At 37.3% G+C, this 15608-nt stretch overlaps 1 protein-coding gene across 3 annotated transcripts in view; it reads left to right on the top strand.

Annotated features, from left to right (window-relative positions):
- The window catches only part of ARHGAP26 (Rho GTPase activating protein 26), a 285303-nt gene that overhangs the window by 231973 nt on the left and 37722 nt on the right, over nucleotides 1-15608 (top strand). The window contains exon 21 of one of the 3 annotated variants that reach the window (XM_058171508.1): nucleotides 824-4398. The exons of the other annotated variants lie outside the window; for them this stretch is intronic. Coding sequence (XP_058027491.1) covers nucleotides 824-929 — 106 coding nt within the window. The 3' untranslated portion in view covers nucleotides 930-4398. Of the gene's footprint in view, nucleotides 1-823; nucleotides 4399-15608 lie in introns of those variants that run through there. 3 annotated transcript variants of the gene reach the window in all.

Raw genomic sequence — 15608 nt, forward strand, 5'->3', positions numbered from 1 at the left:
ATTGCAGATTATTGAACCATTGATTAAGTTTCTCCGAGCATTTCTTTATACTGAGTTCTGTTTGTAGACTAAGTTCAGGCAAATGCAGGATATGAAGACTTTACTGTTTTTGAAGTAGTCTAGTTTTGATAGAAGTTAAATATTTAATGTCATCTGAAGCTAGAACTAGAAGACAATAGGTGGGAATTTAGAGTTCGATAATGAACTTTTAAGAAAAATAGTCTACAACTTCTCATTTTGGTTCCAGATTTTTCATCTAAATTTCAAGAAGATTATTCTATTATATTTCTTATGCAGGGGAACCTAATTTATAAATAGATATATTTGAAGCAATCTTCATAATCAAGGAAATGTGTCTATCCTGAACTTCCTTCTGTTGGCTTTGTCAGCCAGGCTAGAAGTACAATTGGATCAAATTTCTGCATTAGCAGTAGATTTTCTCTAAAGGTTCAGAGAAAAAAGAAAAATCAGAAACCTTAAGTCATAAAGACATCCTGTCTCATTCTGAAAGGAGATCCCTCTGCTTAATTAAGTTCATAAATTAGCAGTAGCTATAGCAGCCCTACTTTGCCACCAAACGGAGGTAATGTAATCTCACCAATCTTTTCTGCTGTTGTAATGGATCCCAACTATCAATTAATATGCCCTTGAGCCTTTCCATTTGGTAGCATTATGATCGTGAAGAAGCTGATGTGCAGACAAAATTGACATAAGAGTGCTAAGCTGTGAAATTATTAATAGCTTAAGAATTATAGCAGCTTATTTCATTTTTTTTTTTCTGGTTATGCTCCATTTTTTTTTTCATCCATGTTCTCATATTTAGAGTCCCCCCTGCTCCAACAGAGGCCTCTGGAGATACACCTACTTCACATCAAACATCTGGGGAAATGGCAGCGTTGACAAGTGATGCTGAGCTCAACAACCCTTGACGTGGACTGCCTAGGAATTGTACTGTGTCCATAAATGTTGAGTGCATTACATTCAGAGGAACTGTAAAAACGTGCAAAACAGTACACTTTCCCATTTACATGTTCAAGAAAAAAACAGAAAGCAGAATAACAGAGTTGGAAGGGACCTTAGAGGTCTTCTAATCCAACCCCCTGCTCAGGGCAGGAAACCCTACACCATTTCAGACAAATGGTTATCCAACATCTTCTTAAAAACTTCCAGTGTTGGAGCATTTACAACTTCTGGAGGCAAGCTGTTTCACTGATTCAAACTGTCAGGAAATTTCTCCTTAGTTCTAAGCTGCTTCTCTCCTTGATTAGTTTTCAACCATTGCTTCTTGTCCTGCCCTCGGGTGCTTTGGAGAATAGCTTGACTCCCTCTTCTTTGCCGCAGCCCCTGAGATATTGGAAGTGAACCCTAAATTTTTATTAGCCCATCCAGCAAAAATGGTGCTACACCAGTGGTGAAATTCAAATTTTGTTACTACCGGTTCTGTGGGTGTGGCTTGGTGGGCATGGTGGGCGTGGCTTGGTGAGCATGGTGGGATAGGATATTGCAAAATCTCCATTCCCACCCCACTCTGGGGCCAGCCAGAGGTGGCATTTGCTGGTTCTCCAAACTACTCAAAATTTCTGCTACTGGTTTTCCAGAATCTGTCAGAACCTGCTGGATTTCACCCCTGTGCTACACCAATAAAGATATATTCTAGTTACCATCACCTGAAAAATAAAGGAAGGAAAAGTTAAAAATTGATCTTTGCATCAAATTAGTTGAGCCTATATATTTTTACTGAAAAATGGGAATGAAAGGCAAACAAAAAGTTGAATAGATGTCACTATGCCAGCTTAGTTTGCTTCCCACATCCCCTCATCTTTGATGTAAATCCTGATAGGCTTTGTGACTAAGCTCTTAATACAGAAATCTGTTATACCTTTTAAGGATATAATTACCAGCTTTGCTTATTATATGCTTTTAGTTAAGACTGGGATTCTTGTGTGAGTCTGCTCCCAAGCTTTTTGATTGTGTCAAGGAATTGAGATCCATCTCTGGAAGTTTTTAAGAAGAGATTGAACAGCTATTTGTCCGGAATGGTGTAGGGTCTCCTGCCTGAGCAGGGGGTTGGACTAGAAGACCTCCAAGGTCTCTTCCAACTCTGCTATTCTGTATTTTACATTCTAATCTTTTAAATAATAATAATAAAAAGAATTAGCAATACAACAAGAACTCAAGAATGTGTGTTTTTTGGTAAAAATAACAGACAAAAATTGTAATTGGGACTGATGCACTGAATCTCACCAAAGCCAAACTAAACCTAACAAATGGAGGAGGGTTGTAATAATATAATAACCGCGGGGCCCCCATACATGGTTTTGGGGTAGGTTTGTTTTATTCTCCCTTCGAAACGTGATTTAATTGATAAATATATAACTACGGGTATTTCTAAAATGGTGGAGCAGCTAGTGTGCAGGGAGCAATCCTCAAAGATGAAGATTGTACTAAATCTTGTTCTGCTCATGTCAGTGAATCTTAGATGAAAAGCTGTCAAGGTTGAATTCTACTCAGGATGCTTAAATGGCAATAGTGACAATTTGATTATGGATTATTGGTTGATCATGATTCTTGTCCATTTCAGGCTAGTCAGACTGCATTTGGAGTATTGCATCCAGGGGTTGGTTCTACTTACCTTTACTACTGGTTCACAATAGAGCTGCGCGCATGCGCAGAAGCTTCCTGATGACATCTGGGTCAGTGGGCGGAGCCTCCCGCCGGTTTTACTACCGGTTCTTATGAACTGGTCCAAACTGGGGGCAACCCACCACTGATTGCATCCAGCTCCTTTCTAGAAGGACAATGACAAACTAGGAGAACAACCAAGATTATGAGGGATCAGGAAGGAAAAAGTATAACAAATGGTTGGCAGTACTGAGTATATTTAGCCTGAAGATGAGAAAACTATGGAAAGACAGGATAAGCTGCCTTCAGTTATCTGAAGGACAGTCATAGGCAGCATTGCTTAGAGGTGTTCCAGAAGATTGGACAAGAAACAACAAAATTAAATTATAAGAAAGTACATTTGTGCCAAATAACCAGAAAAATCACTATGGAGATCTCAGTCATGCTTATCCCAAAGGTGCTCTTTAAAAAAAAATCGCTTCTCATCCAAGAAACTTCTTCAGAACTTGGATGAGAAGTGAAATGTCTTCAATGTCTTCAACAAAGTCCAGTTGCCTTTTGAAAAAAGCACCTTTGGGACATGAAGAAAAAATCTTAATAGGATCTGTTTGACAACAGGCTACCTTGGGAGTATTGGACTATTTAAGTGGAAAATTCAGAACCTTAAAAAGAGACACAATTGCCTTCTGGCAAAGGTGCTGAAGGAATTGATTCTGGATTGGATGATTTTCAAGATCCTTTCTAATTCTTATATTCTACGATTCTTTGATGCAGTATTAATAACACAATTGTAAAGTGTTGTTGTTTTATTGCTATTTAGATTTTAATGAATCAGGCAGACGGTAGTTGCTTTTAGTGTTTGATTACAATAAAAATGAAAAATACATATCCTTAAGAAATTATCTCTCAGATTCTCAAATTAAATATATTGTGTTTTAAGTTCTTTTCTTCATTATGATGATTATATATCAAGCATTTGTCTGTGAATTTATTCAGAAGGGTGCTGAATATGGACCTAGTGTATGAGAAAGTGAAGAATTAAAATAATACTGGAAAACCTGTTGGAATTCATGTTTAGTTTTTAGAGTTGAATCAATGCAAATTAAATCACTTATAATATTAATATTAATCATAACATTTAAATCTCATCTATTTCATTGAGGAAACCCTAACCCTCTGTTTGTGAGAATGCCTATGTGACTGCAACAGGCTAAAGATCCATATGTAAAAATCCAAATGTCTGCCAAATAAGTAAGAATAATTCTACCAATTTGCTGACATCTAGGGGTCAATCAGGATTTTTGCAGCCTGGATCTGATCATTTAACCCCTGGATTTGGGGGAGGGGGGAATCATTACTGTGAAATGCACAGCATGCTTTACAAATGATATTCAGTACTGTGAAAATTAGATATATCTATATAATAAATTATATTATGTATATGTTGCATAAATGAATAAATAAATGTGGTTACAGTATTGCTATTTATAAAATATACTTTAATGAAACAAATCTCAGGTTGATATAATACAATCATCAAGTCCATCTTCTTAAATCATTATGTGTTAATTGTAGAGCTCAATGTTTCTGAATTTCTCATTTAAATATATAGTAGATTCCTTTATATGCTAAAGTGTTAAAGTAGCATTTAATTGGAGTGAAAATAAAACCTGCTAAGTTCTTTCGCTGTATTAAAAAAAGGAATGAAAAACAACTATTTTTTTTTTTAAATCAAGGTTATAAAGTATTTTGGAATGCATGTAAACAACAAACTGGTAAAATAAAGTATCTAATTTTATAAAGTGTGCAGTTTCCTTGATAAATCAACCACTCTCAGAAGTAACTGTTTTCTGAAGCTACTCCCATACATATATACAGATTCTATTCAAAAGTCAAAGCTTTATCAGACTAAAAGACAAGTTAAAGTGGAAGAATCTCTGTCAGAATAACCTTTCAAATGATGAGATTAATCTGAAGATTAAAAAGCTTTTATAGCACTAGCACTCAGACTTATATACCACTTCACAGTGCTTTTCCTCTCTAAGCGGTTTACAGAGTCAGCCTATTGCCCCCATTAATCTGGGTCCTCATTTTACCCACCTTGGAAGGATGGAAGGCTGGGGAAACCTTGAGCTGGTCAGGGTCGAATTCCATACAGTGGGCAGTGAGTTAGCCTGCAATATTGCATTCTAACTACTGTGCCATCACAGCTCCTCCTATATATTTATGTATATACAGAATATACAGAATTTTTTTTTTTTTTACATTTATATCCCGCCCTTCTCCGAAGACTCAGGGCGGCTTACATTGTGTAAGGCAATAGTCTCATTCTATTTGTATATTTATATACAAAGTCAACTTATTGACCTCCCAACAATCTGGGTCCTCATTTTACCTACCTTATAAAGGATGGAAGGCTGAGTCAACCTTGGGCCTGGTGGGACTCGAGCCTGCAGTAATTGCAAGCAGCTGTGTTTAATAACAGGCTATAGTTAATATGTAAGAACATATCTAGAGACATCATCTTGGGTAGATAAATTGGTAGTAGAATCAGCATTTTAACTCAAGCCTAACAGAAGATCATTGTAGGACTTTTATGATTGAAAATGGATGATTCTTATAACTGCTCTTATCAAAACCGTGTAGCCAGTCTGTATTAGCATTTGCACTGGTCTGTATTAGCATTTGCACTGATCCTGCACTGATCAGGATCCTTACATAGGATTGTCCCACATGTTTCTTGCCCACCTGTTACTCTGCTTTTATATCTCATTGAGGCACTATTGTTTTTACCATTGTTTGCACGGTTGGCCAGACATTTAGACTGGATTTGGCATTTTTGTCCACCTATTGAGTTCTCCCCAAGGACTTGGGTTAGCCAGATGTAGCATTATTACTATTAATTATGTGTGGGTAATCTACCATACAGTTAGATTCAACGTCTACGGCTAGTGGAAACTTAATAATTCAAGTTCTAACCAAGGACTTAAGAATTATTGAGGTACAGCCTAAGCATGTAGGCAATTGCAAGCAGGGTGGTTTCTTGTATTATTATTACAAGATTGTTCCACTGCATTTTTAGAACTTGAATTGTTTTACCTGTGTATAATTTGTAACCAGTTTCTATAATTTCTGTGATGTATTATTACACAGTACTTGGTTTTATAAATATCAAGAAAGCTGTTAATGTAGGATTAAAAACAATTCATGGGATATAATATATATCCAAAATTTATAAATAGAATGTTCAGCACTGTAACATTCTACTTGCAATGCCTATTCTCCCACAAGAAAATGGCCAGATGGAAAACAATCTATAAAGTTTGGTTTTTTTCCCTTGCTCTGTCTCACAGATGTGAAGGGAGAAGAAAGAGAGAAAAGGGGCAAGCAATTAGATTGGCTGGGATTGAAAGCACATAAATCAGTTCCAAAAAAACACAATCAGGCGGAAAAATATTACAGTCAAATATAGTTAGGAAGGTTCCTTATCGAAAGCCAAAATGCATGGTCCTTGTTGAGAAATACCTTTTCGAGTGGTATCTGAATCTAGTGATCTGTTTTTATTTTTAAAAAGAAAAAAAATGAAATATCATTATAGCTACATTGCCACTCTGCTAATTACTCTTGGTTAATCTTGCTTCATATTCTAACAAGATCAATATTCCTGTCATGAAAAATTACTTCTATTGATAAAGGACAGAACTGCAGTAACCTTTTGGATGATGCATTCTGAGATTTGCATCATGACTTAGGACAATTCTACTCAAGCTATGGAGACAATGTTGTTTATACAGAGTAAGGCATTTTTATAACAACAAATTATCATGCAATAAGAAAGCGAATCTAAAGTAAGCCATCAGGTATCTTGGTTAAGGTGATTTCAAGCTGAATCTGATAAAGTGGTTAGGAAATTAGAAATTAATAATTATAATTCATAACTGCAAGGAGTGATTTCGAGAATATACGCAATAGAGTTATACACATTATGGGAAGTTTGAGGTATAGTTTTGCATTAAAAAATTGAAGCTGGTACTGGAAGAATATATCTAAATAAGTGAGATATCTAGAGGATTCCATGTAAGAATGATAAGTAAAGGTAATACAGAGAAAGCTTTTAGCCCCAATACAAATAATGCAATAATTCTGGAAGGAATGTAAACAGAAAGATACATTTCTTCATATCTAGTGGTCCTGTAAAAAAAAGTTGTATCATTCTGGTGGAAATATTTCAGAAAAGGAATATCTATAATTAAACAAAAAGTAAAATGTGTCCCTGAATTATGTTGTTGCATATTTTAGAGGGAGAGCATGGTAAACTGATTAATAAAGAAGTTAATAATATTCTTACCCTTAGCAATCAAGTCTATAATAAAACAATCAAACCTTTTCCACAATTCAGTAAATGAAAAATGGCATGAAAAATATGATCTAAAGCTATGGCTAAAAAAATAACAGAAAATTCAACAGAAGGCCAGATAACTTAAAAAACAATAGCAACTGAAATACAGACTCTAGAATAGAATCTTTATTGTGATCACTGACCAATCCATAAAATCCAGTGTGTTGAATACATAATTGATACTGCTTAGCTAGATAGATAAACAGGTTTGTCAAGGCTGGGCATTTTACATACTACATGTCAGGATTTAGCCACACTTAAGGAAATAGAGTCATTTGAATCTGAGAGTAAAGATTTTAAATAGAACCCTTCAGAGTGACCAGGATATTTCATTAGATGTGGAATTGGCTCACCATAAGTTTCAGCATAAAATGGGCAATACAGAAAGGCTTGTTTGGTGGTTTTTAAAACTCGTTCACTGCATGAGTAGAGTCACGATTTACATGGAATTCTTCTAAGACTGCTGCATTAAACTATGCTAAGATTAAGGCCCTCCTTAATTTAAAAACAGTGATTTGCTTTAAGTATTTAGTTCTATCAACTGCAGTACTGTTTTAATATACATGTCTTTGAGAAGCTGCTTGGTTGCCTCTATATGTTCTTTCTCCAACATACATACTTGGGTTAAGGAAAAACCCATATATGTGTATGTATTGCCATGAATCAGGAGGAGACAAATTCATCTGAAAAAGATTTGAAAAGTTAGACCTGCTGGGAGGAAGACCAGTTTAGCACAGAATGTGCTAAATTCTTACTAATGCCAATGTCAGGACCTAAGATTGTGTTTGAAAAACAACACAGGACTTACAATAATATATGACAATCTGGTGTTAATGAAATATTCCAAATGCTGTGAACTTGTAATGTTATTGAGGTAATATAAAAATGAAGCCAGATTTAAAGAGAAAGAACCAAATTTTTTACATGGATTTGAATCAAAAGAATTAAAGCAGTGGGATTATTTTATTTTATTTTGTTGAATTTATTATGGCCACCCACTACAACAAGCCAATCAAAAATGGGCCATCTTTAAAAGCTTAATTAGAAGATAGGCATGTTGCTGCTGCTGCTGTTGTTTTTTCACTGTAGTGGCTCACTTTTTCATTGCTTTTAATATATAACTTGCATGCATAGAGGTCTTGAATTCTGTGGGATGCTTTGTGGGGAATAGCCCACAAATCCAACTGTGCTGCTTTATTATGGCAGGGAGGGACGTGTTCTTCGTGGGGATAAGGGTAGAACTCCGAAAGTATACGCCAAAATTATATAATCCCAGCAGAGTTGCCCAAAATGTAAAGCCACCTAAAACAAGCAGGCGCCTATATTGAACAATTCCAATACAGAAAGATGCTGGAGACGGAAGATCACTTTAGCAACAATTGCAAACTCATCAATTCATACAACAACGTGGGAGAAGGAAATGATAAATGTATTTTTTTTTTAACCAAGAAAACCACATAGATAGAAAATGTAATTGATGATATTGAGCCAAATGATAGGCCCCCCCTCATGTAATATGGCACACAACATGTTCCTGAAGAAAAGCTAAGGATCTTTTGGAGTATTAATAATGTTTATGACATAGCCAAAATCTTTGGGATATTTAGTTGCTAATGTTGCCATGTAGGCAAAACTAAAAAGAAAGAATTACAACAGGAGCATAAAACATAAGAAACATAAACAAAGAAAATAGCCCACTGAAAGATGAAATTGATCAACTACACGTTTACATCTTATGCACCAGCAAGTTAAGGTGGACTGGAATTGGTAACTTTAGTGGGAAGATTGCATTGTTTATTACTCATGATAAGAAAAACAAAGAAAGAATAGTGTTGTTTTCATAGTTTGGATGGGTATAATAAGAACATTCTTAGGCAACAATGCAATCAATGACCTGAATAATATCAATTAGGTTTTGTGGACAATCTTTTAATTTGACAATTATCCAAGTTTATGCTCTAATCACTGAAGCAGAAGAAGAGTTTGATGAGTTTGATGATCAAAGTTCAGTTTGAAATTGACAGAACATACAAGCAAGATGTGTTGCTTCTGATTGGAAACTGTAGTGCAGAGTTGGAAATATTAAGTTAGAATGTATGGCTTAGGAAAGATAAATGAAGCACGGGAGTATCTTATGAATTCCTGACTATCCTGTTATTTAATTGTTTCTGACTTGGTCTTTCAACAACCAAAATGATACTTACATATATAGATATCATTGGATGGAGTACACAGAAATCAAGTGGACCATATTATTGATACAAGAGGTTTTAACAGCGAAGGTCTGGCCACAGACTGACAGTGGAAGAATTTACGAATTGTTAATGTGGAAATTCCACATTAAGTAGAGGAAGTTCAAACCAATTTCCACAATATGATTTTGCAAATGTTCCTACCGTTTTCAAGAACATCAGGAATTGCTTTAAATTCCAAATTAAATGCTTTAATTTGCTCTGCACGTAAAAGTTTAGGAACTAACGGAGTGATAGAATGAAGTTGTTAACAATAAATGTGAAAAGAAATTGCCACAGATAAAGAAACAGAAAAAAGCAAACTGGATGCTAGAACAAATGATGGAAACTACTAAGAAGAGGGGGGGGAAGGCAAATCCAAGATAGAGAGAAAAACTCAGAAAGGAACTTAAAAAATTTCAGAGAGCTGTTTGAAGAGACAAGAAGTAGTATTACAACAATATCTGTAAAATGAGCAGAAATGGAAACAGATAAGGAAAAAAAAAGACTTTCAAAACAACTCTGAACCTTATATTGGTATGCTAAAGCATACATTACCATATCAATATAATATTTATATTATAATATTTATTTATAATATAATATTTAGCATATTTAGCATACATAAAGGGACGTGATGGCTTAGAGACGCGGTGGCTTATTGGGTAAGACACATCTTGTCGATTGAAAGGTCGGCAGTTCAGTGGTTCGAATCCCTAGTGCCGCGTAACGGGGTGAGCTCCAGTTACTTGTCCCAGCTTCTGCCAACTTAACAGTTCGAAAGCACATAAAAAATGCAAGTTGAAAAATAGGGACCACCTTTGGTGGGAAGGTAACAGCATTCTGTGCTTCATGTGTTGAAAAAGATCCAGTTGCTTTAAGGAATGACAGACAGATCCCAACTTGGTACCTAGGCTGCATAAACTAATTCTAGGCTGCATAAACAGAGGGATAGAATCAAGATCACTGGAAGTGTTAATACCACTTTATAATGCCTTGGTAAGGCCACACTTGGAATGCTGCATCCAGTTTTGGTCACCACGATGTAAAAAAGATGTTGAGACTCTAGAAAGAGTGCAGAGAAGAGCAACAAAGATGATTAGGGGACCGGAGGCTAAAACATATAAAGAACGGTTGCTGGAACTAGATATGTCTAGTCTTATGAAAAGAAGGACTAGGGATGACATGATAGCAGTATTCCAATATCTCAGGGGTTGCCACAAAGAAGAGGGAGTCAAGCTATTCTCCAAAGCACCTGAAGGCAGGACAAGAAACAATGGATGGAAACTAATCAAGGAGAGAAGCAACTTCGAACTAAGGAGAAATTTCCTGACAGTTAGAACACTTAATCAGTGGAACAACTTGCCTCCAGAAGTTGTGAATGCTCCAACACTGGAAATTTTTAAGAAGATGTTGGATAACCATTTGTCTGAAATGGTGTAAGGTTTCCTGCCTGGGCAGGGGATTGGAATAGAAGACCTCCAAGATCCCTTCTAACTCTGTTATTCTATTCTGTTCTGTTCTGTTCTGTTCTGTTCTGTTCTGTTCTGTTCTGTTCTACCCTTTTGCACCTTGAAGTACCTTTTTACCTTTCCATCCAAAGTGGTGCATCATCCCCATAATTTCCCATTTTGCTTGTGATAAACAGAGTTGTGGTTGCTAGCTACGTGTCTGAAATACAGTCACTGGGTTTATGTGGAAAGAAAAGGGCAGGTTTGGTGCTGCTGCTGTATGCCCTGCTTACTTCAGGAAGCAATAGAAAGTATCTTGGTAAGCAAAAAAAAAAAGGAGACTGTTCGATCAAGACTTATGAGAGATCCTCCTTCTTTTCAATAGCTACTCATTCTCCCTTTGTTGTGGCATTGACCATAATGAGTGTGTACCACAGTATTCCAGTAAGTAATCTACCTTCACAATTTGCTTTTTGGAAGCACACAAAAAATATACCCTTTTCTTTTTGTGGTTTCTTTTTTCTTTTTTTTTCAAGCACTCAGTTACTTAACCAGGTAAATGTATGTTTATGAGTGATACGGATAATGAGCCCTTATCTCCAGGCACAGGGTAGGCTTAGAAACCTGAACAATAGTCTTTGAAACCCCCTTCTTTCAATAGGGATCACTTCGTGTCCAATTCAGGGGCAGGAAATATTAAATATATATATATATAACCTGCTTGTCCTTGTAAGGTATCACTACCAACTCTGAAACTATTTAAGAAGCGACATGTTTAAAATCTTGATCTCCAACGGCTGCATTTCTTCAAAAGAAACAATTGTGTGATTTTTAATAATGATTGTTACTAGCAAAGTGCTAATGCTATGTAGCCTTGTCTGGCTCAGTTTTAATATGTGCCTTTTGCAGACCCACTTTTCTTTATTGCTTTGAGGCTGTTCTGTGAATGCACATAATATTTTTATTTACTACTTGTAGTCAGGATGGAGTTCTTGATTTCGGAGGAAATGAATCCGTCCAACGTTCCTATTCTGCCTCTAGTAAAGAACACACATGGATTTCAGGGACAGTGGGAACAGAAGAATGAAAATTTCTACAACCCTACAGTAGATCTGCTGTTGTCAAAATCAAGTTAAGGGATTGGACTGGATTGGATTGGATTGGATTAACATCAGCTCCAAGTCCCTTTAACTACTCAGTATGGAATATGGGTTTGCTATAGCAGAGGTCTCCAACCTGGATCCCTTTAAGACTTGTGGACTTCAACTCCCAGAGTCCCTCAGCCAGTAAAGCTGGCTGAGGAACTCTAGGAGTTGAAGTCCACAAGTCTTAAAGGGACCCAGGTTGGAGACCCCTGTGCTATAGGAACAATTTCAATCTCATGAAATTATTTTAGAGTTGGGATTTTTTTTCCTGTGGAGGTTTTGGGTGATTCCCATTAGGATATTTTATTCCCCAAGAATTAGTGCTCCCCAATTTTGGCTTTCCACCTCCCCTACTTAGGATAAAATCTTGTGTAGATATGTAGTATCCACAGCCTAACCACAGTAGGAACATGATTTTTAAAAAGTATTCTAGTTAACAGGTAAGAAACTAAGTCAAATAAAAGGAAAAAATATTCTTTGCATAATTATTTAGCGGCCAAATAGTTCTTAATGAAAGGAATATATATTTCCCACCCAGTTTCATTTCTGAATGGAAAATTAGGAAAGGAAGAAAGAAAAAAATACAACTATTTTCAATTTCTTACTCATGTCTGGGTCTGGGTAAGAATTAGGACAATTTAGTCATGTAGGTTTGCAAATTTGAGATCAGTTTTTATAGCATTGCTATAGTAATTGCATGAAAGTTAGTGGTTTGAAGACGATATTTAAACTAAAAGATCAAATAAGAAGACCTGTGGCACATAAGCCAAAGTGGCGGGGGGAGGGAATAGATGTGGTCTTTTGTGTTCAATTTTGTGTTTATTTTGATCAGTTTATCACGTTATTTTGCCATCGTATTTCTGCAGCATCACTAGTTTTTTAAAGTAAGCGATATTTGGGGATCCTGAGTCATGAAATTCCTTGTTTACAGTCCATGCCATATGGCAGAGATTTATATCCTAGACTAATGATTATAATTTTGGTTACTTTGTTTCCTGGAGGAAGAAAACTGGGGTCAGCTAAGGTCTGCTGGGGTGGCAGGAGTAGGCACTGAGCAGCTAAAAATGGCTGACCCGGGGAGGAGGTTAGTAGATGGGGAGGGGGGAAGTTACAACAGGGGAAGTTAAAGCAGGGCAGAAGAACATGATCGTTAGATGCTGGGATTAATCATAAATGCAGGCCAGTCATCAATGTGGCTGTCACAAAATGTGACTGTGGGGCACTAAGACGGCCAGAACTTCAAGCATGCGGCTGCGCGGGTGATAGAGGGAGCCCCTCGTGGCTCCCGCATAACACCCATCCTGCGCAGACTGCACTGGCTACCTGTGGCCTTCCGGGTGCGCGGTATATATTAGGCTTTTGAATAAGTTTTTTAATTGTTTTTAGATTGTATTTATTTGCTTTTAAATGCCTGTAAACCGCCCTGAGTCCTTTGGGAGATAGGGCGGTATATAAATATAAACAATAAATAAATAAATAAATAAATAAATAAATAAAGCACTGGTTATAACTACCATTCATTCAGCATTGCAATTTCACTGAACAAATGGTCGTCACCCAAGGACTACCCGTATTTAATACAAGTATTTCTTTCTCACACAAAGCAAGAATGTTGTACATAATGTGGTTGGTTCCCCTCCACATAGTAAGATAAAAACAAGATTATACATAGATATAGCATTAATCTATTTACAACTAGTCCTCAAAGTTCCGGTCACTGCAATACCCCCTCATTCATATGATCACAATCTGGGCACTCTGGTGCTCAGCTCACAATTATGACATTGCAGGGAGCCACGGTTATACGATCGCCTTTTGCAACCTTTCCTGCTGGCTCCCCAGAAGCAAAGATAACGGGGAAGCCGACAAGAAAGGTCACAAGTTGCTTCAGTAAGCCGCTTCTGCTTTTTTTATCACACACAACATTCCCTCCCTGTGCTTCTATTTTTATTTTTATTTTTATTTTTATTTTATATTTATTTTGTCACAACAGTATATATAAGCATAAGTATGAAAATAACTATATAACATATAAGCATATATATAAGCATAAGTATGTAATAACTATATTAATTGGATATAATGAAAGGAAACAATAGGACAGGAACGGTAGGCACGCTTGTACTCTTATGCACGCCCTTTACAGACCTCTTAGGAATGGGGTGAGGTCAATAGTAGACAGTTTTTGGTTGAAGCTTTGGGGATTCTGAGAAGAGACCACAGAGTCAGGTAGTTTGTTCCAAGCATTAATAACTCTATTACAGAAGTCATATTTTCTGCAGTAAAGATTGAAGCGGTTAACATTAAGTTTAAATCTATTGTTTGCTCTTGTATTGTTGTGATTGAAGCTGAAGTAGTCTTCGACAGGAAGGACATTGCTGTCGTGTCCCACTCCTCCGCTGACAGCTGGGTCAGGGAAATCCGAATCAGGCTTGCCTCTGCAGCTCTGCCCAAAGTCCTAGCAAAGTCCTCAGAGCAGGCAGGAGACAAGTAAGTGACTTCAGCAAGATAAGTTTGACTTTTGCCTGACTCAGAGACTGCCAGAAAGTAGATCCTTTATATAGGCCATGGGGTGTGGCTCCATGACTCAGCACTCATTAAGGCCTGCCCCTCCCTTCCCTCTGTTGCCTCCGCCTATCCAATCTTCTGATGCGAGGATTACTCCAATCAGCTGTTGGGAATAAACCCTCCTCAGGCTCACATGCTGTGGAGGAGGGGGAGGGGTCTAGCTGCTCCGTTTGCCTGGGCATGGAGTCAGGGCTGGGGCCGGGAGGCATACATTCCTCAGTGTTCGGGAGCAGGTAAGAAGGCCCTGGCTGCTCTGAGGGCGGGCAAGACACAACAATTGCAATAGATGATTCTATGAGTTAAACACAGGTCCTGTCGAAGGCGGCGGAGTTCTACATTTTCTAAACCCAGGATTTCAAGTCTGATGGCATAAGGTATTTTGTTGTATTCAGAGGAGTGGAGAACTCTTCTTGTAAAGTATTTCTGGACACGTTCAATTGTATTGATGTCTGAAATGTGGTATGGGTTCCAGACAGGCGAGCTGTATTCAAGAATTGGTCTAGCAAATGTTTTATATGCTCTGGTTAGTAGTGTAGTGCTTCTGGAGAAGAAGCTACGTAAGATTAGGTTTACAACTCTTAAAGCCTTTTTTGCGATGTAGTTGCAGTGGGCTTTGGCACTTAGATCATTGGATATGAAAACTCCAAGGTCTTTAACAGGGTGGAGGTCATCTATAAGGTAATGTCCATCGAGTTTGTATTTAGTGTTTAGATTCTTTTTTCCAATGTGTAAGACAGAGCATTTGCTGGCTGAGATTTGGAGTTGCCAAGTTTTTGACCATTCTGACACAAAGTCAAGGTCTTTTTGAAGGGTAGCTGTATTGTTGGTAGTGTTGAATAGATTAACATCGTCAACGAAGAGAACACAATTACTTTTAATATGGTCACAGAGATCATTAATGTATAATATGAAGAGTGTTGGTCCAAGAACACTGCCTTGGGGAACGCCGCTATCGACAGGAACAGGATTTGATAGGGCACTGCCTATTTTGACCACTTGTTGTCTGTTTGACAGGAACGCTGTTATCCAATTGTGGAGGGGTCCGGAGATGCCGTAGGATTTTAGTTTTAGGAGAAGTTTGTCATGTACCACTGAGTCAAAACACTATTCAGCTAGTGTGGATGTTCGTCTGTCTCATGCACGCCCTGTCCTGCCCCACCCCATCCAAGGTTTCCCTCTACTCCTGCATGGC

This window comes from Ahaetulla prasina, chromosome 2 (assembly GCF_028640845.1).
Source record: "Ahaetulla prasina isolate Xishuangbanna chromosome 2, ASM2864084v1, whole genome shotgun sequence".
Taxonomy (NCBI): Eukaryota; Metazoa; Chordata; class Lepidosauria; order Squamata; family Colubridae; genus Ahaetulla; species Ahaetulla prasina.